General features: G+C 56.4%; 1 protein-coding gene across 1 annotated transcript in view; it reads right to left on the reverse strand.

Moving 5' to 3' along the window:
* GRIP2 (glutamate receptor interacting protein 2) overlaps window positions 1-26657 on the reverse strand; it is a 54879-nt gene that overhangs the window by 6482 nt on the left and 21740 nt on the right. The window contains exons 2-24 of the mRNA XM_005870124.2: window positions 24117-24197; window positions 23711-23846; window positions 22698-22843; window positions 21926-22012; window positions 21309-21384; window positions 19968-20113; window positions 18955-19102; window positions 18688-18857; window positions 17406-17534; window positions 16948-17097; window positions 16521-16707; window positions 15919-16064; window positions 15246-15326; window positions 13041-13107; window positions 12791-12936; window positions 11731-11875; window positions 9399-9538; window positions 8253-8432; window positions 6973-7147; window positions 5273-5378; window positions 1940-2083; window positions 1038-1184; window positions 6-107 (exon numbers count right to left, since the gene is read on the reverse strand). Coding sequence (XP_005870186.1) covers window positions 6-107; window positions 1038-1184; window positions 1940-2083; window positions 5273-5378; window positions 6973-7147; window positions 8253-8432; window positions 9399-9538; window positions 11731-11875; window positions 12791-12936; window positions 13041-13107; window positions 15246-15326; window positions 15919-16064; window positions 16521-16707; window positions 16948-17097; window positions 17406-17534; window positions 18688-18857; window positions 18955-19102; window positions 19968-20113; window positions 21309-21384; window positions 21926-22012; window positions 22698-22843; window positions 23711-23846; window positions 24117-24197 — 3035 coding nt within the window. The remainder of the gene's footprint in view (window positions 1-5; window positions 108-1037; window positions 1185-1939; window positions 2084-5272; window positions 5379-6972; window positions 7148-8252; window positions 8433-9398; window positions 9539-11730; window positions 11876-12790; window positions 12937-13040; window positions 13108-15245; window positions 15327-15918; window positions 16065-16520; window positions 16708-16947; window positions 17098-17405; window positions 17535-18687; window positions 18858-18954; window positions 19103-19967; window positions 20114-21308; window positions 21385-21925; window positions 22013-22697; window positions 22844-23710; window positions 23847-24116; window positions 24198-26657) is intronic.

The following is a 26657-nucleotide window of genomic DNA, read 5'->3' on the forward strand; positions in this document are numbered from 1 at the left end:
TGTGCCAGCGGGTTGCGGCTGATCAGCAGCTGCAGCACGTCGCCCGCCTCGGCCAGGAGCGGCACCGCCAGGCAGCAGTCGAAGTCCCGCGTGCGAACGTGGTTGACCTGCACGGTGCACAGCCCAGGGGACAGACTGGCATCAGCCTGGCCTGGGCTGAAGGAAAAATCTAGAACACTCACACAGGGGAAAGCATTCTTCATTTAACGTTCAATCCTCTGGTGGGTTTAATCAAAGGGAAAGTCCCAGGGAGGTGCCGGTACACCCTTCGCCCCTCTGACGCCTGTTTGTCGTGAAAGAGCACACATTTGGCCTCCTGCCTAGAACGGTGTGGCCATGCCCTGCTGCTATTTCATTTGTATTTTGCACTGGCCTTCTACTTCACGCAAACAGTGTCAGGTTTCCATTCCTAAGAGTCGAAAAGTTTCCTTTTAAAATCAATTTAACTTGAAAAAAAGTAATCAATTTAGAGAAAACATATATTCGATAAATTCAGCACAAATGTGGCAGAAATCACACCAAGGGAACAAAAGTAGCTGGGGCAGGGGAAAGGCAGCCCAGGTGGCTGGGCCAGGATGCCCATAACTTTCCATCTGCTCATCTGCATTTCCCAGTCTCCCTTGCAGTTGGTGAGGTCACATGACTAATTCTGGCCAATAGGCCATGAAGGGGAGTGAGAGGTAAAGGCAGAAAAAATCCCATATGCCATTTTCCAGTCGGGTTTCCCCTGCTGTGGTGTCTGAGGCAACGACAAGAAGGGGGAGTCTCCGTCAGCCCAGGTGGAGCAAGGCTAATGCAGTCCAAAGTGGACGTGTGTTAACACTATGATACAGGGTTGCTAGTTACTGCAACAGAACTGAGCCTAACCTGACTAATATGACTGGTGTCGTCATTCCCTTTTCACAATGAAGGAGCTGGGGCTCAGAGAGGGGAGGTGACCTGCCCAAGGCCACTCAGCCAGGGTAGAAGTGGGGACTCTTTCCCCAGCCCAGGGCTAGGAAAGACCACTCCCCCGGAGGTGCCTGCTGCAGCATTACCTGGAGGACCCTGTCGAAGGGCTGGAGGCCCCCACGCTGGGCGGGCCCCTCGGGGCGCACAGTGTGGACATAGACACCCTTCTCCAGGAGGCCGTCTGAGACGCTGAAACCAAAGTCATTCCTCGTGGGGTCCTTGTACAGGGTCACCTGGGAGCAGAAGGAAGAGGAGGTCCCTGGAGTTGAGCTACGGCCCCAACTTCCCACAGTAGCCGGAATCCTTGGTCTGGCGTTCAATGTCTCTGGGATGCAGTCCCCGCCCAGAGGCACTCCACATGCCTTTTTGCGGTGCCCATGGAGGTCCCCTCCCCTTCTGCACTCAGCAGGCCCCAGGCCCCAGGTCGACGCTCTCCATCACAACAGAGGCCCTTCGGAAGGGAGTTCCTTTCAGTTCGTTCAGTCCTCTTGCCTCCCCCCGGAGAAGGTCTCAGTGGGTGCCCACGTGTCTTCACTACCCCTAACACTTGCCCATCCCCCAATTTACCCAAGAGCTGGCTTCAGGCTCAGAGGTTTCTGAGGGCTATCAGGTGAGAGGTTTTCTTTCTCCTCTGTGTTATTCTTTCTATATAGTAACCTACAGATGGCAAAAATGCTGGCTTTTTACTTAAAAGTAGTAATAAATATATACACATAATATGTAGAAGCCTATACACACAGTAACTTAAGTTGAGAAAAGTGAGTCTACTTAAAGGAAAATATTAATAATAGCCCAGCATGCATCACAGGGGTGTGTGTGTGTGTGTGTGTGTGTGATGGGAGTTTTGAGAAACCAGTACAAAATCCCCATTTCATGGTGGAGGAATGAAGGCTGAAGAGAAGCAGGCCCATCTGGAGCCCATGGCCAGCCCTCATGGCACCAGGACACACGCCCAGGCCTCCTGTGCCCCCCCACACCCAGCACCCACCTTGTGCATCTCCAAGGGTGTTGGCAGCAGCAGCTCCTGCATCTCCTCCGGGGAAGGGCGTACCTCCCGGCCCCTCCGCCAGGGCCGGTGGCCAGGCCTGCCCTCAAGGGCCACGCTCTGCACAGTGCCCGTCATGATGGATGCCTGTGAGGACACAACCCTTCACTCAGACACTCACTGTTCTCAGTCACCTCTTTGGACACCTACTATGTGTCAGCCTTCAAGGTCACAAAGGTGAGGAGCATAGATGCGCTGCTGCCCTCCCGGGTCTCTCAGGGTTGGTCACTCACACCAGCAATCAGAATAACCATCCTTGGCACTGAATTAGCTCTAACTCTGTGCTGGGCTCAGTTCTAAGCACTTTATACATCGAACTCATTTTATTCTCTACGGTATTACAAGACCAGCAAATGCCATTATTTTTCTCCACTTTACAGATGAGGAAACTGAGGCTCAGAGAGACTAAGATTTGAACTCAGAGTCTGGCTCCGAAGTCGAGGGTCTTAATCACTCTGTTACCTTGTTAATTGCAAAAACAAATAAGATAAAGTTACACACGGCAGTTAACAGTCACAGAGGCCTGGTACATGGAAGGTGAGGACAACGAATCTGGTCCAGTGAGAGGTCAGGAAGCGTCCTGAGCTGAGATCTAAAAGATGCACAAGAAAGGGGGTGGGGAGGGAGAGGGCCTGGCAGGCAGAGGGAACAGCCTGTGCGAGGGCCTGCAATGGGAATCTAGAAGAAGGCTGGAGGAGGGGCACGGAATGAGGCTGCAGGTGAGGGCTTGATCCCACACACCCCTGGGACTACAGTGAGAAACATTAACTTCATCCCAAAGGCAATGGGGACACTCTGAAGGGTCTGTGCAGGGGGTGGGGGGCAGGGTCAGATTTGTGGACTTAGCAGCATCTGCCAGCTGCTGGGTGGAGACTGGGCTGTAGCGGTGGGTGTGGAAGCCAGGGGGGAGACCTGCGAGGGACCATGCAGTTGTCCAAGCAAAAGATGACCGTGGCCTGGACAGGGATGGGGACAGTGGGGAAGGACAAAAGGAGCAGACACAGGACACGTGTCAGAGGTGAAGCGAAGGGAGCTCTGGGAAGGGCGAGCGGAGTCAGAAATGCTGCACTCTAAGTGACCGCTGCGAGTCCGTGACCCTGAGCGCAATTTATTCACATTCAGACTAGGAAATCCACAGGTGGGAGTAGGGGGGCGCTTCTGGGGTTGGTGGGAGGGGAGGATGTACTTCTTACCCGTGATATTATCATTTCCTAGGCACAAGGGTATCTGCCCAGCCTAGAAACTTCTCTCCTGCCCATCACAGTATCTGAGATTCCACTATTAATATATTTTTTATTGATTTCATAGCAGAAAGGAGAGAGAAACATCAATGAGAATCATTGATCGGCTACCTCCTGCACACCCCCTACTGGGGATCGAGCCTGCAATTCAGGCATGTGCCCTGACCAGGAATTGACCTATGAACCGGTTCCTAGGTCGACGCTCAACCACTGAGCCACACCGGCTAGGCTCTGAGTTTCCATTATTAATACAAGGTTCTCTCTGACATTGGGGCTAGGAGTTTTGGTCTTTTAGAGATCCCCTAAGGACCAATTAGGGCCAAAGGGTTGGGGTGGGGTGGGGAGGAAGAGAGGAGAACAGGAGAGGATGTTGAATGAAGAGGCATAGAGGCACCTTTCTCAATTCTTACAGCTGTTCCTCACCTGCCTGGAGAGCCAGGGTCCAAACAGAAAGAACAGAGACTCAGAATCTTGGGGTAATAGAATCATTAAACAATGAAAGCAGGGTATATACCACAAGCGCTTGGACCCCTAGAACTGTAGAATTCTAGGACTTCCAATTAAAATGCAGACTGAGCTGATACAGAGAGCTCGCATCTCCCTCCAAATCTTATGGTAAATTAAAAATAAAATTTTCAAAATAAACACTTTCAAAGCAAAAAAAAAAAAATTAAATAGAGACAGACATGAGCAGGAGTAGAACCATTTGGCCTATGGAACCAGAAGTTAGGAGCTGGGGCACCCATTCAGGGAAGAGCGAGAGCTGGGGGAGTGCCATCCCTGAATGGGGACTAGAGATGCCTGCCTGCCAGCTCAGGGGTTCGGCAAGGAACCACCAGGACTGTGGGCTGGGAAGCCATGTGTGAGAAAGAGAAGCCAGCAGCGCAGGTGACCACTGACTAAGCATGAGCCAGAATCCGCCTTCCATAAACAGTGTGATAGAGACACCACGCTGAGCAACGAATGAAAAACTGGTGTGGAACTGATGAAGTTCAAAAGCCACCGCAAAGACCTCAGAGGCGCTTCAACAACACAGAGCACGTGCGGGTGCCTCCAGGAGTAACCACTGCTGAGAGTAAGCACGACAATGAAACAGAGTTCACCTGCTCATGAGACAGCGGACGAATGAATTTGCACCCAGTGAACTAGGGGGGGAAAGACATCTAAAGAAACTTTAAAATAAGTCTGCTTAAAGTACGCAGAAAAAATAAGAAAATGAGACATTAAGAGAAAAGACTGGGAAGAGTTGAAAAATAATGAGAGAGTAAATAAATAAAAGATGTGGAAGTGGAAATACAATATTTACAAAGTGGGCTAAACAGTAGATTAACAGCCAGGGAGAACATTAGTGAATTGGAAAACAGAGTAAGGGAAGCAACTAGAACACAGCCCAGAGGAAAGGTGCTCTCCAAGTATGAAGGAGCTGCGAAGTGACCCCATCGGGCCTTCCCTGGCTTCTCCTGGGCAGCCTGCTCCCTCACGGGCGGTGCTGACCTCATCATACAAGGCTGCACTCGCCTCTCAGCTCCTCGGGCTCCTCATTGCCGGTGCTGTAAACGATGTCGACATCCACAGGCTCCCACAGGGCATGCCCACAACCACGTCCACATAGGCACATGCACACACAAACACCAAGCTGTTTCTATGCATCCAAATGTGCACACTCAGACACACATGGTGTGAAAAGACACTCAGCCCTGGTGCATGCATGAGCATGCTCACATGTATGCATACACACATGATCCCAATGCACACGTGATGGTGCCAGACATGCTCACATGTGCACACCCCCTGCTGTGCCAACCACGATGCTCTCAGTCACACTTGCACTCATGTCCATGCACAGTCTGCACGTGTGTCCATGCACAGTCTGCACATGTGTGAAGATACCTTTACACAGAGGGTGCTGGGTGAGTGCACACATACATGTTACACGTGAGCACAATCCCATCAACATGCTTGCCTCCCAAAGGTGCACACACCAGTGCGCCCAGAGGCAGGTGCCCCACACAGGCCCGCAGGGCAGGTGGCCTACCTCCAGTTCCCTCAGCAGCTCTGACTGACCACACGACTCCAGGTCTTCGAGGGCTTCCCCAAACACGCGCCAGAAGCCCTCCTTGTGGGCAGGGCCGGAGGCTGGGCTGTAACGTAGGAACCAGAGAGTGTCAACTCCTGGTAGGCGGGTGGGCAGGCAGGCAGGCTGGGCCTGAGGAGTCTTCTAAATGGCCATCAGCGTTGGGCTCGAGGGGCCAGAGGGTGGGCAGGCGGGCATCCTCGGTGGCAGTGCTGGGGCCCCGGGGCAGTGGTAGGTGACACGGAATGAGGGGAAGACGCAGCTAGGGGCGGCCAAGACTGCCGGTCTTAGAACAGAGGCAGATGAGACGGGGTGGAGAGCAGTGACACAGGATGCCTGGGAAGAGAGACAGACGGAAGGACAGACAGACAGACAAAGAGGAGATCCATGGTGTAGCCCCAGAGGACGGCTTCTGGCCCCACCCAGACACATGGCACCATAGGACAGTGACAGGGACAGAGCTGGAGCCAGCAAGGACACAGATGGATGGAGAGGATGGAGTATTTGTGCTGGGGGAGGGGCTGAGACCATCCCATAACTTCCATCACAGGCTGTATGAGCCCATTATCAGCTCTAAAATCGAGTCTCATTAGAAAGGTAATAAGCCACACATTTGAGTTCACAAAGCCATCGGCCATGCAACAAGTCCTGGCTCTTTATAGCATATGCTATGATTTCAAAGCGCTTCCTCTCTCCCAAAGGCACACAGGCTTTCTTCCAGGGAGTCTCAAGAACAATAAAGCAAAATAGCTGCCTCCTTCCCTTCCCATTTTAAAGATGAGAAGACCAAGGCTGAAGGACATTCTCTCCATTTAAGTCAATTGTACAAACAATTGGCCTATGGAGGTGAATAAGGCAGGGCTCCTGTTCTCAGGGAGCTGAGGATTCAGTCACAAAGTGTGTATGAGCACCTACTGGGTGCTAGCACGGAGCTAGGGGTGCCACATAGAAGGGACGTAGAAGAGCCAGGTAATTAACCAGGTAGACACAGGTGGCTAGTGCCACTCAGGGGCTCACGCAAGCAGCTGTACCAGCAGAGGGAAGAATATCATCTGCCTGAGGAAGTCAAGCATTCCAGAGGCGGGGAAATTTGAGCTGGGTTTTGAAGGATGAGTAGGTGTTGGCCAGGAGAGGAGAGGGAAAGGTGTTTTGGGCAGAAGGAACTGCCAAACCAAAACATGGACATGGGCAGGGGTGGCCAGCATTCCTCCACAGGGCCAGCTCTCTGCAGGCGCCTCCTCCTTCGAGGGAGAGGCTGAGATCTCTGAAGCCAACATAACAAAAACCACCATATCCACGCGCCAGGGCTGGTGCCCATGACCCAAAGGGCCCTCGAGCCATCTGGGCTGAGTCAGGAGGACCTGGGTTTGAGTTCTGACTCTGCTGCTGGAGACTCCCAGACTTGGGAAGGGTGAACCAGGCTGCTTCCCACCTCCCCACCTTTGCCCCTGCTGTGCCCTCCACCCAGCGAGCTCCTCCACCACCTCAGCCTGGCTGAGAGAGTCTGCTCCATGTTTTCTCCTCTCCCAGGAGGAGCCCCTCCGTGGGGCGGACCAGACTCTTCCACTGCCTGCACCACTGCCGCACAGGGACCACGACCCTCACCATCCTGCCCAAGAGACCAGGACTGTCTCCTTCCTCACGGCATTCCCACCACAGACCTAGTTGGTGGCTCCCAATCCTCCTCTTCCTCCTCCTCGGGGAAGCTCTTGTCAGCAGGGGCTGGGGTGTAGCTCGTCCTCCGGGGCTCGGTGGGTGGGGGGCTGCTTCTCAGCCGGCTGGGCTGCCACTCCTGGGGGTTCACAGCCCGGGCTGTCGTCTGTGGAGTGTAGGAACCTGGCAGGTGGAGACGGGGTGCCTGCATCCTCTCTGTGCCCTTCGCGTGCCCTCCTTCCCAATCCATCTCTAGCAGCGCTGGGCGACCCTGAATATGTCTGTGCCCTCTCTGGGCCAGCAGGACTACCCAGTGTGCCCTCAGGGCTCCTGCCACCCAGGTCCCTATCTGAGAAACCCGTGACTTTCCCAATCCTCTGGCAGAGGAGTTAATGCCTGGGGCTCCAGGACCCTGCCCCAGCTCCGCGGGGCTGGGATGGCTGATCCCCTGCTGAGAGGAGGTTCAGTATTTTGACCATCCTTCTCTCCCTGCCTGTGAGCGCTCGGAGGAGTTAATGCCTGGCGCTCCAGGACCCTGCCCCAGCTCCACAGGGCTGTGCTGGCTGATGCCCTGCTGAGAGGAGGTTCATATTTTGACCATCCTTCTCTCCCTGCCTGTGAGCGCTCTGAAGGTCCTGCCTGGGGTGGAGCTGACAGACACTGACCAAGTGCTCGAGATGGGAAAGCCGGGACCCAGAGAGTGAGGCCAGGGCTGGGAGCCACCGAGGCCACCCAGAGGCATCACACTAGTTCCCTGAGCTGAGCTTTAGGGAGTCCCTGTGGCTCTGGGTCACAGAAACCAGAAGGCCAACCACCGGACTCAAATGCTCCCTGTCCCTCCCATGGGTCTCAACATAGATGGATGGGGGCATCTGGTCCTAGGAGGGCACCCCAGAGGTTTCCACCCCAGGCTGGATGGTGTAGGATGGGGGGGGAGGGGCTTCCTGCCTTTCCATCTTCAATTGGATGCAGTGAACACTGATGGAGCACCTGCTGTGCTGGCATCAGGCAGGGATGAGAGAGACAGCAGGAGTAAGACAAGTGTGGTCTCGGACCTCAGAGTAGGGTGCTGTGGAAGCTACTCAGAGGATGTATGAAGGCCTGTGTCCGTGATCTGAGGAGCGAGGGGCCTGAGAATGGCTAATGGGGCCCAATCAGATCTGCCTTCAGGGAAGGTGTCCCTAGAGGATGGAGCGAGGAGCGGAATAAGGAGGCCTCGGCCCAGGGAAGAGCCCTGCAAAGGCCCGGCAGTTGGGGAGACCCTTGTCCAAGGGCTCCGAGGTGTTACCTGGGCACCCAAAGCCACTCTCTGTGGCCGAGCTGTCCCAGGACTCCAAGGCGCTGTCCACGCTCGGCACAGCGGGCGAGAACCGGGCCGTCAGCTGTCCTCCTTTGAGTGCCTCTGGTGGGTCCTCATCCGCATCACTGGGCTCGCTGAAGCTGCCTGACTTGTGAGGTGCGAGTGGGCCTAGGAGGAAAAGGGGGGTGAGAGTCACTGCCACTGGCCTCTGACCTCGGAGATAGAGATGCTCAGAAAGCCTCAGTTTCCCCACTGGAGTCTGGTGTGGGAATCCACAGGCACTGAGTGAGCCCCCTTAGCCTGCTGCTGGGCAGTCTGACAAGTGGGAGGTACCACACTGATAGACAAACCCATTTCACAGATGGGAACACTGGGGCTCAGGGAAGCTGAACAACATGCCCAAGGTCATGGGGAGCAGCAGTGGAGCCCAGATTAGAAGGAAGACCCCGAAGCTCAAGCTCCTTCCACTGTAGTCCTGCCGAGACACACGGGACAAGTCCAGGGGGAGCTGAGGAATGCACAAGGTACGGCCACAAGGTACAACAGGCAGTCTTAAGAGGCAGAAGGTGATGAAGAACAGGGTTCAGACCCAGACTCTGCCCCACACCAGCCGTGTGACCTTGGGCGTGAGCCCCCTTAGCCTGCTGCTGGGCAGTCTGACAAGTGTGAGGTGCCACACTGATAGACAAACCCATTTCACAGATGGGAACACTGGGGCTCAGGGAAGCTGAACAACATGCCCAAGGTCACATGGGGAGCAGCAGTGGAGCCCAGATTAGAAGATCCCAAAGCTCAGGCTCCTTCCACTGTACTCCTGCCGAGACACACGGGACAAGTCCAGGGGGAGCTGAGGAATGCACAAGGTACGGCCACAAGGTACAACAGGCAGTCTTAAGAGGCAGAAGGTGATGAAGAACAGGGTTCAGACCCAGACTCTGCCCCACACCAGCCGTGTGACCTTGGGCCCACCTCTCCCCTCTCTGGGTCTTGTCTCCTCAGTGTCTCAGGTATCCTCCCACCTCCATAGGGGTCAGCAAGGATTCTGTGAGATGGGGCACAAAGCCTGGCCCAGAGGCACAGAGCCCTCCCTTCTTCAATGGGCTGAATGGTCCCAGGGAGTGGGGGGAGGCTCACGGTCTAGCTGCTTCTTGATCTTCAGTGTGACGGTCTCACCAGCCACCTGCAGGAGGTGGATGGCCTCACTCAGTGGCCGGCCCTTGAGGCTAACGCTGTTGATGGCCAAGATACGGTCCCCAACGTGGATAGCGCCAGTCCTGGGGAGGAGGCACAGCGCAGAGGGTAAGATCTAAGCACTCAGGGTTTCAGAGTGAGGAGATGCCCTAGGAAAACCGGGAGCCCAAGGCACACGCCTGGCTGACCTCAGGTAAACCCAGCTGCAAAAAGCCAGCAAGTGTGACTGTGAGTTGCATTAACCGAAGTATAAAGTCTAGAGTCTGGGAAGGGATTATCCTGCCTAACTCTAAAGTTAGGTTCTAGAACCAATGTCAAGCATGAGTTTTGAGTATGGTTTAAACCCCACAAACTAGCTGCCAAGTTCTAGCTACATGACCTTGGGCTAGTTTCTTAACTTCCCTCTGCAAAATAGGGGTGACAATACATATTTTATCAAATTAGTATTGAAGGCCCTAACCGGTTTGGCTCAGGGGATAGAGCGTCGGCCTGCGGACTGAAGGGTCTCAGGTTCGATTCCAGTCAAAGGCATGTACTTTGGTTGTGGGCACATCCCCAGTAGGGGGTGTGCAGGAGGCAGCTGATTGATGTGTCTCTCTCATCGATGTTTCTAACTCTCTATCCCTCTCCCTTCCTCTCTGTAAAAAATCAATAAAATATATTTTAAAAAATTAGTATTGAAGGATGGATGAGTAGAACGGGTTAATGTTTCCATTCAGCAGAAATACATGGGTAGCTGTTCCCTCTCCCTGGGCCTCAGTTTCCCCACCTAGAGAATGAGCATAATCCCAGGGCCCAGGGGTTTTCTGCCCGGAAGCTATTAGAATAACCTGAGGAGCTGTTTAAAAATGCAGATGCTGGGCCCCACCCCCGAACAATTAAATCTATGGGACTGGGGCGGGGGAAGGCGATTCTGAGGAGCAGCCAGGACTGAGGGTGGGAGAGAAGTTCAGCATCTGCTGAGGATGCACTTGACCCAGGTGGGGGAAAAAGAGGTAGAGGATTGGGGCGGGGGCCTTAAACCCCAAACTTAGATGTTCCCTCCCCCCAGGTGGGAGCTCACAGCAGTCCATCCCGGAGTGCCCTTATCTTCAGCTTTGCCCAGCAAGCTCCGCTGGGGCCTGGGGAGTGAGTGAGTCAGGGAACGGCAGATTTGGGGAGGGAGGTCCGAGCTGTGCCACCAGCCACGGGTGGCTACCAGGCCCCTGAAATGTGCTGGCCTGAAATGAGATGTGCTGACGGTATAAAAGACACACCAGACTCTGAAAATGTGGTATGAGCAAAAGAATGTAAAATATTGTGTTAATAATTTTTGTGTTGATTACATGTTGGGATATTTTAAGATTCATTTTGTTCCTTTTTGCTTTCCTAATGTGGCTACTAGAAAGCTTATAAATGAATTGGTGGCTTGCGTTATATTGCAGTTGGACGGCAAGCTAGATCAGCCCAATGAAGGCAGAGGGAACTGTGTGTTGCGTCCCCATCCCCGGTCCCCAGCCCCCAGGCACCCAGAACGGGCTGGCACACTGTAGGTACCCAGCAGTCTACCAGATGGCCAGCAGGGGGCGCTCGAGGAGCGGGGACGCCACAGGGAGCTGTCCTGCGGAGTCTCCAATCCTGCTGCTGCACCCTCTCCTTGTGTGGCCCCTCCTGCACCGTGTCCTCCAGGGACCCATCGTGCCCCTCCAGCCTGGCCAGGCTCCCCCTTCACAACCAGCTCTTCTCAGTGCTGGGAGCTCGCTGCCCAGCTGAAGGGAGAATGCACCCTCTCACCCACGCTGGCGTGGCCGACCTGTGAATCCTGTGGGGCCCCTTCCACCTCGGTCCCAGATCTATCTGCTCCCCCAACCAACCCAAGAACCTGGGACATCCCCTCTTCCAGCTGCCACAGTTTTGGGGACACTCTCCAGGGGAGAGGATAGCAGGGGCAGGAAAAGTCCCAGGCTGTGCCGCGATCCGGGTGCTGGGACCCAGGGTACTGGGCACGGCCCCTGTATATGAAGGCACACAGGTGCTCCAAAAAGGCTCACAGTGCTGACTGCCCCGCAAGGGAGGCAGCAGAGGGATCAGCACATCATCCAGCACTGACCCGGAGCTGGGAGGTCTGCAGGGCGCTGGCCCGACTGTGGAAATGAGGCTCAGAGAGGGAAGGGACAGGCCCCATGTCCCCCAGAGCATAGATGCTGGAACAAAGGTCAGAATCCGGTCTGGCTAATCCCACAGCCCAGTTCTGCCCCTGGCCCGCCGAGTGTGTCCCCACAGAGCCCCGGCTCACCTCTCAGCCAGACCACGCTTGGTGAGGCCGGAGATGACAATGGGGTCAAAAGGCTCCTCCGTGCCTGAGATGGTGATGCCCAGGGGGCCCCCATAGCGTTTCAGCTCCACCGTGTAGCTAATGGCGCCCGTGGTTTCCTGCTCATCTGCAAGGGGGACACCCATCAGGGGCAGGATCCAGCAGAGCAGGGTCCAGGAGCTGGGTACCCCCAGCTCCCCAAAACCTTGGTGCACTTACTCACTCATACTCATCCATTCACTCATCCATCCATTGACACATTCATTCGTGCTGTGACTGCAGATGGCGCAGCCTGGGGGCCCTGAGCCCATCTTCTGCCCCCAGAATGCTTTCTTCCACCCAAACACCATTTAGAAAAAGAAAGAACAGGAGCGTGGAACAAACATTTTAAAATGCAGATTTCACACGCCACACGGAATAGAAATAATGATTGTGATAATGCTAATCACGATGAGAAGAAACCAGATTTCCAACTTTCCTTAAAAAAAAAAAATCAGCCAAGAGACCCTCTTGCCCAGGCAGCAGTTGGTGACTGCCCCTCTGGATAAGGGATTTGCTCTTCAGTGGCCCAACCCTCACCCTTCCCTTTTGCCTCCCAACCTGTACCGTTGCTCTTACCTTCTGTCAGTTCACTCGCTTATGTCACCGTCTGGCCTCAGCTGTGTCTGAGTTTGCAGGGTTTGCTTATTCACTCGCACATCTACCCAGAGTGGTGCATCCCGCCTTTCACTCACACCCCACCCGCTCATCTCTCACAGCTGCTCCCCGCGGGCCACCCCTGCCAGGCTTTGTGTACGGCATGGGGGATCCAGCTGGTGACTCATACCCCTCGGACTCACAAGGGCCCTGGAGGGCCCCAGGGACAGTGAGGAGTCTGTGGTGCCGCCCCTCCCTGCATCTGTCCAGTCAAGGAGTCTCCGCCAGCCAGCTCTCAGGTGGCACCACCACCATCCCTCCCAGGCCAGAGGGAGCCCCGAATTGCAAGCTGGGAACCGCTGGTCTGGGGGACCTCGAGAGGTGGCAGGGCAGGGTGGGGCCATACCAGAGTTGTCCTCGTCCTTCCGGATCTTCAGCTTCACCAGGTCCTCACACTGCCGCAGGATCTGCACGGCGTCCTCCATGGCACAGTTGTCCAGGCGGATATTGTCGATGGCCAGCAGCTTGTCCCCTGGCTCGAGGGTGCCAGTCCTGCGTGAGCAGGGGTGTGTGGCAGGATGGAGCCTGGCATATGCCAGTGCCCTACCCACCCACATGGCCTACTCACCCCACCCCAGGCCCAGGGGCACCCCTACCTGTGTGCCACACTGCCTTTCTTGATGTCAGAGATGGTCAGCGGCTCCCCTCGCTTCCTGCTGGCCGCTGGAGGAAGAGAGGCCATGACTCAGTCTGGGGCAGGGGGGACCCAGGATTGGGGCATGGACGTGGGGCCACAAGCCCTGCTCCCACTGCTGCCTGGTTGGGTGGCTGTGAGCAGATCAGCTCACCTCTCTGTGCCTCAGTTTCCCTTCTGCAAAGTGGAGGTGATGCCACACACCTCATAGGGGCATCCTGAGATTAAACTAGATACTGCAGGTTCCTGGCACATAGTAGGTGCTCCATCCACATCAGCCATTTTTTCCTCTTGCCCATCCCCCAGCAAACTGTGAGCTCCGTGTGGGTGGCTGGTGTCTGTGTTCCCAGCACCTGGCTCAGGGCTGGTACCCAGAACTGCATGATTCTTCCACAATGGCCTGCAGGGAGTGTTGGCTACTGACGGCTCACCACAGGGTCCCATTCTGGGAACCCCCTTGGCCAAGGGAGTCGCCTCACCCAAGGTCATGCCGCTCCTGGTGCAGCCTACATCCAATGGCTGGTCCAGGAGATGATGTACAGGCCCAGCTCCAGCCTCAGCTCAGGGCAACTTGCAAGGCCTCCCAGCTGAGAGCTAGCTCTCCAATGGGATTGGCTGAGCCTCTATTGCTGCTGCACTGCAGCTTCACTTCTCCCTGTGCCCAGTCCTGTTCCCTCATTGCAGCAGGTGTTGATCTTAAGAGACCTCCTCAGTACACCCCCTGCATGTAGCTCCTTGTCTGAGCAGCTGTTTCCTGGGGAACAGGGCCGAAGGCAATGTGTGTGGCAGGAATGGCTAGTTTTCTTGAGAAAAGAATCCATTTGGGCTAATGGGTTTCCCCGTTAGTGAGCAGGTGGTCGGATTGCCTCCTAGCCTGTATGGCATCTTCGCAGATGAGACAAAAGTGCCCCTTCCAATCACTCCAGAGAAAAACGTAAGAAAATTCTAAGTCTACCTTGAATGGGCATCCCTGTGTCAAGTACAGCCTGTGCCACTGCACCTGTGGCCCTGCCCGGAGGTGCCTGGGCTGGAGGCAGCTTCCCGCTCCTGGATGGCTTACACTCCCACCTCCATCGACTGCAGAGCCCTTTGGGACAGTTTCCCCTCCCTCAAGCCCTGGGGTGGGGCGGAGGATTATTCCACACAGGAACGCAGTACTGGCCACCTGTTCTCAGAAGGCAGTCCTTGGGAAATGGTGTCCCAGCGTCCCTTGTCTGACCTGTGGTCGGTCCACCAATGTGTGTGCTGCCCTCACCAGATGGACACCTGCCAGGAGGCCACCTCAGCAGGGCGGTGGAGGTAGTGATGCTGTGGCCAGGTGGCTGGGGTCTCCACTCCCCTCAACCTATCCTTTTCCCCTTTGAGTCCCCAGGATAGAGCTGGGCTGCGCCAGCCTCCTGACTCCCAGGCCCCAGTCAGCCTCATTTTCTCAACTCATCAATTCATCCTATAATTGTTCATTCATTCATTTGATGAAAATTTACTGAGTAGCTACTATGTGCCAGGAAGGAAAATAGCAGTGAACAAAACAGACAGAGATCCCCGGCCTCCTGGAGCTGCCAATCTAGTGGGGGTCACAGATAATCAACACAATTTAAAGGGAGCATGTCAGGTGATAACGCGTGTTGTGGAGAAAAATAAAGGACAGGGACCATGCAGAGGGCAGTGCCATTTTAAATCAGGTGGTGGGGCGGGCCTTGCCAAAGTGACAGGTGAGCAAAGGCCTGCAGGGGGTGGGGAAGAAGGCAGAGGGAGCAGCCAGTGTGAAGGCCCGAGGCCGAGAGGAATACAGCCTGTCCAGGGGACAGCCCGGAGGCCAGCAGTGGCTGGAGTGGCCAGGGAGCTGGCAGGAGGCAATGTCAGAAGTCACAGAGACCAGGTCACAGAGGGCTTCATGGGCCCTGGGGAGTTCACCCCATTGGACACCCCAAAGGGCCTGCAGACTCCCATTGAGCAGAGCAGAGACCAAGGCTTTGAGAAGCTCCCGTCTTGCTTATGGAGAGAGCGGGGCAGTGCAGGGCGCAGGGAGCCCAAGCAGCGGGTCCTCCCACAGAGCCTTTCCCTGGGCCAGGAGGTGTATTCTTTCTCCCAGCAGGCGGGCTCACTCGGCTCTCAGGGGCAGGCAGGGACGGTAAGGAGGGGACAGTATGGCGGGGAGGGGACTCACAGCTGATGGTGATGCCCAGCTCCACACCGCGCCTCTTAGGCAGCTTCACGTGGAAGGTGCCGCTACTCGGGATGACAGACTCTGGGTACAAACAGACGTGGACCCACGTGAGACCCAGCCCCACATCTACGCCCGTCCAGCTGGGAGGGACCAGCCCCATCCTGCTTCTTACACCCGAGAGACGTGAAGACCGAGGCACGTGAGCTGACAGATTGGTTCAAGACAACCAAGCCACCCGGTCAGAGTGGCACCCGGGGACTGGAACCCAGACCTCGAGACTGCCAGCGGGGTTTCCCCATAGCCAAGCCCAACCCAATTGGGCTCCAGTGACGATTTCCTGAGCCTGAGCTGGGTGTTTTCACGTGATTTATCTCATCAAACACAAGCAACATCCCCCGTAGTGAAAGGATTCTATTCGCTATTTTACAGTTGGGGAAACTGTGTTCTGTCCAAGGTCACATGTTGTCCAAATCACAGGACCAGAATTCTGACCTGAGTTCGGGTGCAAAATCCACCCTGACACTGGTGAGTGTGGAATGCCTTCCTCCAGCCAGTGCCTTCCTCCCCACGGTTAGTGCTTAGGCGCGCAGCTGTGCCCCAGGCAAGAGCAGGGCCGAGAGGAGGGAGCAGAGGGCTCCAAAGCGTGAGGAGGAGGCGAGGGGCACGCACTCACCCGCCACGTCGAACTCGATCTCCAGCACGACCTTGTGGGCCAGCGCAGCATCCCGCAGCAGCTGGTTGGCCTCCTCCATTGTCCCGTCCTCAGTGGCGATGCCGTTGATGGACAGCACGCGGTCCCCCACCTGCAGCAGCCCACACCTGAACCCCGGGCAGCCCAGCAGAGAAAAGAGGCCCCATCACTGGCACAGCTCCGCGGGGAGCTGGCCCACCGTGCAGGTGTGCGTCTCAGCCCTGCCCCGCTCCAGCGCGAGAGCCTCAGGCAGTTTACCCTGTGGCTCTGGCTAAGGGTCTTTGCTGGGCCTCAGTTTCTCTGTCTGTCCGATGGGGGTGATGCCGTGCCTTACAAGATGTACAGATAGAGGACTCTGACCTCCGACTGACAGGGGCGCGAGTCCTGTGACCCTGGGCCAGTGAATCGGCTTCTCTGCGCCTCGGTTTCCTCATCTATCACAGGGGCTGGTGACGAAGTCGATGTGATGGGTAAGTGAGATAACTGGTGAAGCCAGGCGTGGTGGGTGACTCAGTTTCCCCTGGCTGTCCGTGAGCGCCCGCCGAAGAGCGGCAGGCCCAGTGGGGAGGGGGCAGTAGGCTCACCTCTCGGCCGGGCTGTCAGGCTCGATGAAGCGCACCAGGGGTGGGGAGGACAGGGTCTCGGTGGCGAAGATGCCGCCCTGGAGCTGGAGGCCGAAGCCGCTGAGGGGGTCGCCGCAGAGCACAACCTCCGTGGTCTCTGTGTGCACGATCTGCCCGCCTGGCCCCACGGTGCTGGAGGCCAGAGACACTGTGGGGCAGGTGGGCACGGCACTCAGTGGGCCGACCCAGCCAGGCCTTCCTGTGGGAGCCAACCCAGCCCCGGGCCCAAGCACCTGGAGTCAGAGGGACAAGGCAGTGGGAGTCCTGACTCGCTCTGGTGCAGCCAAGTCATGGCCCATCCTGAGCCTCCGTTTCCTCATCTGGACCACGGAGTTGTGATTCCCACTGGGCAGGGCTGTGGCAAGGGAGGGAAGAGACCACGGCTTACATGAACTCTTGTGCTCCCTTCTTCGCTGCCTCCTCCGCCCCATTGTGGTCCGGGGGCTCATGGGCTGGGATCCACGGGGAAGGGTGCTGGGGTTGGTGCAGGGCAAGGTGTGGTTCAGGACCGGCGAGGAAAATGGAGTCGAGGATAAGGCTGGGGAGATGAGAGCACAGCCCCGTGAACCCCGGCAGGGCCTCCCCCTTACTGCACAGGGGGTGCCAGGAGCCACCAACCACAGGGAGACACAGGGATGCCTTTGCCCACCCCCCTGACCACGCGCTGCGTGACCTCTGGGCCTCAACAACAGCAGGGTTTTCACAGACCCGGTGAAACCCAGCTGCCAGGACAGGGACCCGTCTCATCACTAATGTGCCAGGTGACGCTGGGCAGGCCCCCAATTTCTCTGAGCCTAGGTTTCCCCCCCACGAAACATGCACAAGTCGCACAGGTGGGCACGTTACATCGGCTCTGGTCTTGGCCGGCCGGTGTGGACCAGGTGGGCGTCGTCCTGTAGTGGCCGGGCCGGGGGCTGTGGCAGGAGGGCACACAGGGGGCCCAGCGATGTGGTTGCTCACTTCTCTGCACCTTCACTGTGGCCATTGGAGGATAGAGAGAGAGAGAGAGAGAGAGAGAGAGATTGATGGAGTCTGAACTCACCACGCCTGCCCCCCCGCCCCCCATGCTCCCATCTGCAGATGAAGTGAGGAAAGCAGGACCACAGATCCTGAGCTCCCCCTGAGCCAAGGGAGGCAGTCAGGGTTCTGCTCACGCGTCCCAGACGCTCATGATGTGCTTGCTGGGCACTGTGCTCAGGGCACAGCCATGGGGCAGCAGGGACGGGGAGGAAAAGCAGGCCCAGCGAGGCCCGCAGTGGGAGGTGGTGGAGGGAGACTTGAACTGGCGACTGGCTCTGGAGCCTGGGCAGCCTCAGGGTCCCAGGGCCTGGCCATGCCTGCCCGCTGCTGGGCTCTCAGGGCAGCCTGTGTGCCAGGGCTCCTGGGCTGGTGGAGTCTTGCTCAGACCTGCATCCTCCCCCTTCCACCTTTCCCAGGCCTTCCCCGCCCTGTGAATTCTTTGCCTCCAAGTCCATCTAAGCATCTGCTTCCCTGAGGCCCTCAGAGATCCCGCCTCCCCACCTGCCCCACCTGATCACCCAAACTGGCTGCCATGTACCACTTCCTCCCCGACTGCCCCAGGGCCTACTCCGGCTCTTCCTTCTGCCGCGGGGCTTTGAGGGGTCCAGTCCATGGAAGGAGGGTGAGGACCCGCTCTCTCAGCCCATTGATTCTGCCTCCCTGCACAGCGCCCCCACCCTCACCAGGGGCTTGGCGACTCTGGAGCCAGCTTCCAGGTCGCTTGGACAAGTCACGTAACCCCACTGTGCCTCGTGGTCACTATCTGTGCAATGGGACTAAGACAGTGGCCACCTCCTAGGGCAGTGATGGCGAACCTTTTGAGCTCGGCGTGTCAGCATTTTGAAAAACCCTAACTTAACTCTGGTGCTGTGTCACCTATAGAAATGTTTTGATATTTGCAACCATAATAAAACAAAGATTTCTATTTTTGATATTTATTTTATATATTTAAATGCCATTTAACAAAGAAAAATCAACCAAAAAAAGTGAGTTCGCGTGTCACCTCTGACACGCGTGTCATAGGTTCGCCATCACTGGCCTAGGATAATGGGGAGGGTCAGAATGAGCTGATCCATATGATGCCCTGAGATCCTCCAAGGGGACCCACCTGCCTCTGAGGGCTTCAGGGGCCGCCGACTTTGGGGCGCAGGCAGGATCTCCAGTTGCACTTTCTCTGACACACTGGCCAGCAGCTTGGTGGCCTCGAGCAACGAGCAGTGCTCCGTGCTGGTGCCGTCGATGGACAGGATGTGGTCTCCAGCGTGCAGCGCTCCACTCCTGGCCAGAGGAGGTGCGGGGAGGAAGGAAAGCTGGTCCGGGTGGCCTCTTCCCCTGCTACCCTCTTCACCATGGCAGTGCCCAGCATGTGCCTCACCTGTCCACCACGCTGGCCGGCTTGATGCGGTCGATGGTGATGACTGGCTTGTTCCGGTGGGAGCCGGCGGTGAGCGAGATTCCCAGGGCGGACCCCGGCGTCTTGGTGATCTCCACTATCAGGGGCCCCGAAGCATTGGCCACGGTATCTGGCACATGGAATGAAAGAAGAGTTTGAAGTGCAAATACCCAGCACGTTCGTCCCTAGCCTCACTCTGCTGTCTCGATTGAATCCTCATTGCCAGGTTGGGATCACTGCACCCATTTTACAGACTAGAAGACTGAGACGTGCGGAGGGGAAGGCTGTTTTTCTCCAAGTGCACACAGTCGCTGAACAGCGGAGGAGGGGCAGGGATCCGGGTCTGAGGGGCTCTGACCGCAGGGCTTTGCTGGACAATGCTACCTTGCTCACATTTATTGACAGCCTGCTGCATGCCGGCACTGAGTTGCAGTGTCCACTGCAACCCTTCCCCACCTCAGAAAACGGCCCCCCGTTGACCCGCCCAGCGGCTCAAAAACAAAACCTAGCTCCTCTGCTCTTGGTCCCACCACCATGTCCAAACGCCAGCAAATCGGGCCGGCTCGACCTCCATCACATTTCCTGAACCTGCCCCCTACGGTGTTGCTCCTCAGCCACCAGCCTGGTCCAGCCACCCTGGCCTTTCTCCCACCGGGTGGCTGCAAATTAGAAAGTCCCTCCCAGCCTTTCCCATCTCTCTCCCTAACTTTTTTTGCAGCACTTACTGACGTCTGACATACTCTCTCTATTGGACTCATTCTGGTTACTGCCCATCTCTTCCCACCAGAGCGTCAGCTTCATGAGAACAGCGACCTCTGTACTGTCCTCAGCAGAATGCCCGTTGCATCAAACAGTGCCAGGTTCATAGTGTTTATTGCCCAGATAGAGAAGCTGAGTGACTGGCCCAGGTCATCCAGCCTTTGCAGTGGTGAGGGTCGTGCCCACTACCCCCGGGCCTCTTCCTGCCCAGCCCTGGCCCGCAGGCCCCGGCTCACCTGGAATGGCCACGTCATACTCCACCTGGAAGAGCGCCTCGTGGCTGCACTGCCGCAGAGTGGCCAGGGCCGCGGCGAGGCTGGCCCCGTGCAGGGGGATCCCGTCCACGCTGAGCAGCCTGTCGCCCACCTTCAGAGAGCCCTCCCTGTGGGGAAGGGCCCGGTCAGCCACCTGGCCCGGCGCGAGCACTGGGCACAGCCCTGCCGAGAGGGCGTTGGGAAAGGTGGGCACAGAGGACAGAGGAGGGGCAGGGAGTGGGTGAGGGAGAAAGGGACGGGACAGGTGCGTGAAGGCATGAGGAGTGACAGGATGAGCAACTAGGCCTGTGCAGATGAACACGTGGGCGGGGGAAGACAGGAACCGGGTCCGCTCTGACATCTCCCACCCCACCTGGTGCTTAAGACATTCAGTCCTGGCTCAACCCTAGAATGCCTGAGGGGGATGGCCCTGGGGATCACCACGCCCTCCTGCCCCGGGGATAGACGAGCGCGCCAGGGTCCAGAGAGAACGGCAGCCCCGCCAGGGCCACATGGCGTCAGCGGTGGGGTGATCTGGATGCTCCATGCTGCCCATCACAGAGATTCCCTCCCACAGTCCCACCTGGTTCCTCAGCAGTGATTCTGTCCTGGTGACAAATGGGCCTGGGAACCAATTCACCGGGGGCCCCAGGGTGGGGCCCGAGCTGGGGTTCACCTCGGCTTGGGTCAAGTCCCCGCCCTGGAATGCCTGCCCCAACAGGTGGCCAAAGCTATTCTGGGAGGTTCTATGAATAGCTTGTTGCAGGGCCTTGTTCCAGGACAGATTTAGATTTCTGACAAGGCCCTTCCAGGCTTCTCTTAAAACGGCCAGGAATCTCCCACTGGGACTCCAGGCGCTGGGAACCGGGCACATTCCTCCTCCACATTCTCTCCTCCTGCGTGTCTGGGCAGGGCCGGGGTGGGCAGTGCAGCCAGGGCTGGGGGGTGGGGGCGGGGGCTGAATTACAGAGGGCCACAGTGACGCCGATCACCGTGCCCCAAATCTTGGGGGCTAAAATATTGGACCCATTCCACAGAGAGGAAAACTAAGGCCAGGGAAGGGAAGAGCAATGTGGTACTAAGGCTAGTTTTCCCACGGTCCCCTGAAACCACAGAATGTTGGGGAAGAAAGAGCTTGGGGCCTCTCTCATTTGGGGTTTAGTCCTGGCTCCACCAAATACTCCCTGAGCGACTATGGGCAAAGGGTGTACTCTCTCTGGACCTCAATGTGCTCATCTGGAGAATGGGCACAAAGGCCCCACAAGGAGCTGGGGTTGGTCAGCACAGTGCGAGGCTGTAAGGCTTCCTCTGGCTCAGGCTCACCTGTCGGCAGGGCCCCCAGGTCGCACATAGGTCAGGACAAGTGGGCGACACCTGTGGCTGTCTTCATGGGCCCCTCCTGGACGGAGTTCAGCAAGAGGCAGAAAATCACCTACCCACGCCTTTCCTGATGCCCAGACACCCTGACCCAGGCCCTACAGGGCTCTCCCCATTACATCTGTTTGAGGACCTTATCCTTGCTACTCACAGACCCTCTTCTGAGATACCGGCTGTAAATCCCACCTCCCGCCAGCCAGTAGAAGACATGGCCAAAGTCCTCTCCCTGCTAACTGGCTTGCTTCCCTTCCTTGGATCTCATCCTGTTTCCCTTTCGGCCCTGATGGCTAGGCGGCTCCAAACTTTGCTCTCAATCTCAGTGGCACCACCATTTTCTGAAACAACTTTTCCCTCACACTCCCCTCAACCACCTACATTTCATTGCTTGGCAGCATTTTCCATTTAACACTTGGCTTAATAGTCCTGGGTTCTTTAAAGTCAGAAGCAAGATATAGATGACATATCCGATTTGTGCACAGGTTCATTAAAGCAAAACAGAACATACACAGAATCAGAATTAGCCACTTTCCCGCCCCCGGCCCAAGGGTGACTCTTACACTGACCTCTCAGGACAAAACCAAAGCTATTGGCCTCCTTGTAGAGTGAGACGTCCACTGTCTTTGACATGATCCCTGGGTTGTTCTCAGGGGCTAGAGAAAAACGGAGGACTCCCTTGAGTCTCTCAGTCACATCGCTGAGCTGGCAGATGTCCCCAAAGCTCGTTCCAGGAGAGTTGGGTGACCAGTCATGGAGACTATAGGAAGGGCAAATTCCTCCCCATTTAACCGGTAGGACAAGTGAGGCCTAGAGGGACCCTTTTCCTAGTACCCACTTTGTCCATCACCTGGAGAGAAGAAAGGGCCTGCCCACCCTCACACAGAGACGATGATGGAACTCAGGCTTGAATCCATGGCTGGTGGGCTCAGGCCAGGGTTGAATTTAAACAGTTACCCAATTTCCAGGCCAACTTTGAAAATTCAGAGTTAGGCCACTGTGCTCTATGCAGGGTGATAGGTTGGGGAGAGCGGTAGGGCAGGGGACAAGTTATTCAGCCAATGTTCCCCAAACTTGTCCCCTTAAAGGAAAAAAAAAATCTGCAAATAAATATGTAATATGACCGTGAATTATAAACAGGGCCCTGCCACCCCCTGGGGACAGCATCCTGTGGTGGCAGGCAAAGCCCCTGGGTGAGGGATGGATGTCTGTGGTCAGTCTCCAGGTCCCACCTACCCCATCTGGCACGATCCCCACCACCCAGGCCCTGGCAGGGAGGCGGCGGGGTTGTCCACCCACAACCAAGGCAGCGGAGAAAGTTCCCCGTCCAAGGGCACCCACCGGGCGGGGGCAGCTCATACTCCACCTCCAGCACCACGCGCTCGCCCACGTTCTTGAGCAGGGTGATGATCTCATCATGGCGGAGTCTGGTCAGGTGGATCCCGTTCACTGACCGAATGTAGTCGCCCACGTTCAGCAGGTCACTCCTGGGAGCAAGGAGGCCAGAGCACAGGCATGGTGCCGGGTGCCAGCATTCACACCCACCCTCCCATGGGATCCTTATGTCACCCGGATCCTCGTTGTACAGAGGGGGAATGTAGGCTCAGAGGTCAGACAATGTCCAGGGTCACACAGTGAGTGAGTAGGACAGCGTGGATGCTAACCTAGACCTGTCTGACACCCAGGCCTGGCATTTCCCCCAAGGCCGGTCTGCCTGCCTTCCCTCCTACTGGGGGTCACCCTCCGAGCTCTCACCAGCTGCAGGCGAGCCTGCAGAGGGGCCAGATCACCTCCTTTGCTAGTCCTAACGCTCTTCCTGCTTTTCACCACTCATCTGTTCTGTTCAACTGAACACTTGTCAGTGCCCGCTCCATCCAGAGAGGCAGCGATGGAGAGGCTGACTCCCAGGTTTCATGGAACTCATGGTCCAAGGGAGCCAAAACAATGGGGAAATCCAGGGCAATGTGTATGGAAGTGGCACATGGGGCTGTGTGAGCAGAGCGACTGTCCCAGCCTGGGGCTAGGGGCTTCCCAGAGGCAATGTGGAGGGATGAACAGGAGTCTGCCTGGAGGCTGTCATGGGGAATGAGACTTCCAGGCAGAGGGAACCGTATAGGCAAAGCCTGGAGGGCCTGGCTGGAGGAGGCACAGTGGCCGAGTGAGCACCTGCTGTAAAGGCAAATAGAGGAAGCTGGGGCCTAGAGGTATAGCCCCCGCTGCAGGGCTTCCTTCCGCAGACACCGAGCTCTTGAGAGCTTCTGGAAACAACTGCCTGATTGCTTTACCCAAAGCCCTAGTTCGTTTCCCACTGGCCCCTAGCCCCCTCCTGCTGCCCCCACCAAGCCCTCTCTCACCTGGCCGCCAGCCCCCCGGGCCTCAGGTTGGAGACCCTGGGCTTCCCATCCTTGTCGGTGCCACCTGAGATGGTCAGGCCCAGCGTGCTGCCTTCTTTCTTGATCAGCTCCACCACGGTGACCCCTCGGAACTCCTCTGCTGACATATGGAAGATGAGGGGGCAGCGCGGGGCAATCTGGGGCCCTCGGCGCCAAAACAAGTGAGGCTAACACGTTAGGTAAGCAGGGCACGTGGCTGCATTACGCTGGGTGAGATATTTCCTTTTTACAGATCAGAGAGGTTATGTGGTTGGTCAAAGGTCACAGAGCAAGTTAGCAGCAAAGCCAATGCTGTCTGACCCCCACCCAGAGCTCTCTGTACCTCCAGGACAGAGAAAGAGGAAGGGGAAGGAGAGGGGTTCGGTACCTGGAATGCTCTGTCTGCGGCAAGCCAGGGCCACGTCGGCGCCTCCTGCATCCTTGCCTCCTTTGGAGTAAGGCCCATCGTCTGCAGGCAAGAGAGAGAGAGAAAAGGCCCAGAGCTCCATTTTCATTTCCATTCAGGCCAACCTCTCATGGGTGTGGCCTGAAAGAGGGGTTCCTTCCTGCCACAGGCTCCACCGGTGTCTCTGCTGGGGGATCCTGGTGGCTTCTCCTCCCAAGGGCGGCTCTATCTCTGCTCTTGGGGCTGAATAACATTCTTTTGAACATTCACACTGTTCTGTGGTTAACCATCTGCACAGCCCTGTGGGGCTGGTATTATTATTATGGGTAATATTATTCCATTGTACACGTAAGGAAGCTGAGGCCCAGAGAGGGACAACTCATGCCCACGGTCACACAGCTGGGGAGTTACGCAATGTGGGTTAGAACCAGGGTCTGCTGACTGCACCACCTGAGGCTGTGCTTGCACACCTGCGGGGACAGGGAGCTCCCTCGCAGGCAGGTAGGTGTCACAGCCCATGGGAGACAGTGCTGGCCCTGCGCAAACTCAATCTGCAGTGGCCCAATGAATGACTCCTCATGAGGACTGCACTTTACAGTGTACGAGCCATATTCTCAGGCATTCTAGGCAGCCCAAGGTGAGTCTGTCTCACCTGAGCCTGCACGTGCTCCCCCAGCCCGGGCGCTTGCCCTTGAAGAATAACCTTCCTGCCACCTTCACCCCTGCAGCACCAGCTTGGCCCAGTGTTACGATCATGGGCTCAGGGCTCAGCCTGGCCTGAGTGCATATCCTGGCTCAACCATTCACCCGCTATGGGGAGATCACTCTTCTCCCCTCCCCAGCCTCCTGGCCACAGCAAGACCTAACCACTAGATGCCAGTAGCACCCCACCCCGGCCGTGACAACCCAAAATGACTTCACACATTGCCAATGTCCTCTAGGGGAGCAATATTGCCTCCCCACCACACCCCCCACTCCCCACACACACACCTTGAGAATCACTGCTCTAGAGCAGCGTCCGCCAACCTTTCAGACCTCACAGACCACCGTTTGGCCGCCGCTGCTCTAGAGTGAGGGTTGCAGCTCAGTCTGGGTCTCACAGAGCCCGAGTGCCCTCACTCCGCTCTGCAGGCCAGGGCTGAGCTCCCTTTGCTTGCCAGAAGGAGGTAAACAGCAAATCAAACAGCAGTTAAACCCGGAATCATTTCTAGGGCCTCTGGAGTTGGGCGCCCAGCAGCTCTGCTCACCCCTCTCCCCCCAGGCCCTCTGTTCACACCAGCCAGCAACGATTTAGGTAACACCCCATTAAGTATAATGCCTCCCATTACAGTTCTCTAACTCGCACTTCATTTAGATTCAACAAGATGTTTCTGAGCTAATAAAATTAATAAGATTGGGTTATATCAACTGTGCGACAGCGAACGTCTCTAGTATTTCATGAGGGCAATTCTGGAATTGAAATCGGTCTTATCCTGTGCAAATGAGATTCTGCCACTGGGCAATCCGGGGCAGACCAAAGATAAGCTTGCTGGCTCCAGGGTATGAGTCTGGGGATGGTGGAGGGGGAGATGATCTCTTAAGGAAAGGAGGAAGCTGAGGATAAATTCGCCAAATTCAGAGCAGTAGGATCCCAAAGAATAGAGTGGAACAACAGTGGGTTAAAGGTGGAGTTTTGAACCCCGATACTAAAAACAAAAGATTCAGAGTCTGCCCAGCTGGCATGGCTCAGTGATTGAGCGTCAACCTATGAACCAGGAGGTCGCGGTTCGATTCCCTGATGCCCGGGTTTCGGGCTTGATCCCCAGTGTGGGCGTGCAGGAGGCAGCCGATCAATGATTCTCTCATCATTGATGTTTCTATCTCTCTCTCCCTCTCCCTTCCTCTCTTAAATCAATAAGAAATATGTGTTTTTTTAAAGATTCAGAAACTAAGACTGAGGAACAATACAGGATTCTTTCTGAAGCAAAGGATGCAGGATGCTGGCTGCCGAAGGCCAGGACCCATTCCCCGAGGTGTTTCTGGAATCCTCCAAGTGTGTCCTCTCCCTTCTCTCCTCATTCCAATATTCAGATCTTGCTCTAGTGAACTTCTCAGTGCTGAATTGAGCTGCAGGGACATCCCTGGGACAGCGGAGACAGCTGTTTGTCTCAACACTGAGTGGCCCCAACTCCCTCCTTCTACAACTTCTTGCTGGCTTTGGGCTGAGGCTGTGGGCCATCTCTTTTCCCAGCAGTCAAGCGGGCCTGACAGCGTGCTGCAAACCAGGGTTCATACAACTGTTTGCAGACAAAGAGTCAGTGGGCAATAAGCGAGGACGTGAGCCTACTCTAGAGAAAGGCACAAGCGTTTTAGGCTGTGGCTGTGCTGACCTTTTAGAGGTGGAGGCCACTCTAGAGAGGTGAATTGCCGGATAAAACTGGCTATCTAAGACCCACTGCCATATTCAGAAAGGCACCCATAAGGAATGCTACAATGTTTGCTGATTCCTGTTCAGAGGGGACATAGCATACCACTGTCACAAGC

The sequence above is a fragment of the Myotis brandtii genome, unplaced genomic scaffold, assembly GCF_000412655.1.
Source record: "Myotis brandtii unplaced genomic scaffold, ASM41265v1 scaffold312, whole genome shotgun sequence".
Classification (NCBI taxonomy): Eukaryota; Metazoa; Chordata; class Mammalia; order Chiroptera; family Vespertilionidae; genus Myotis; species Myotis brandtii.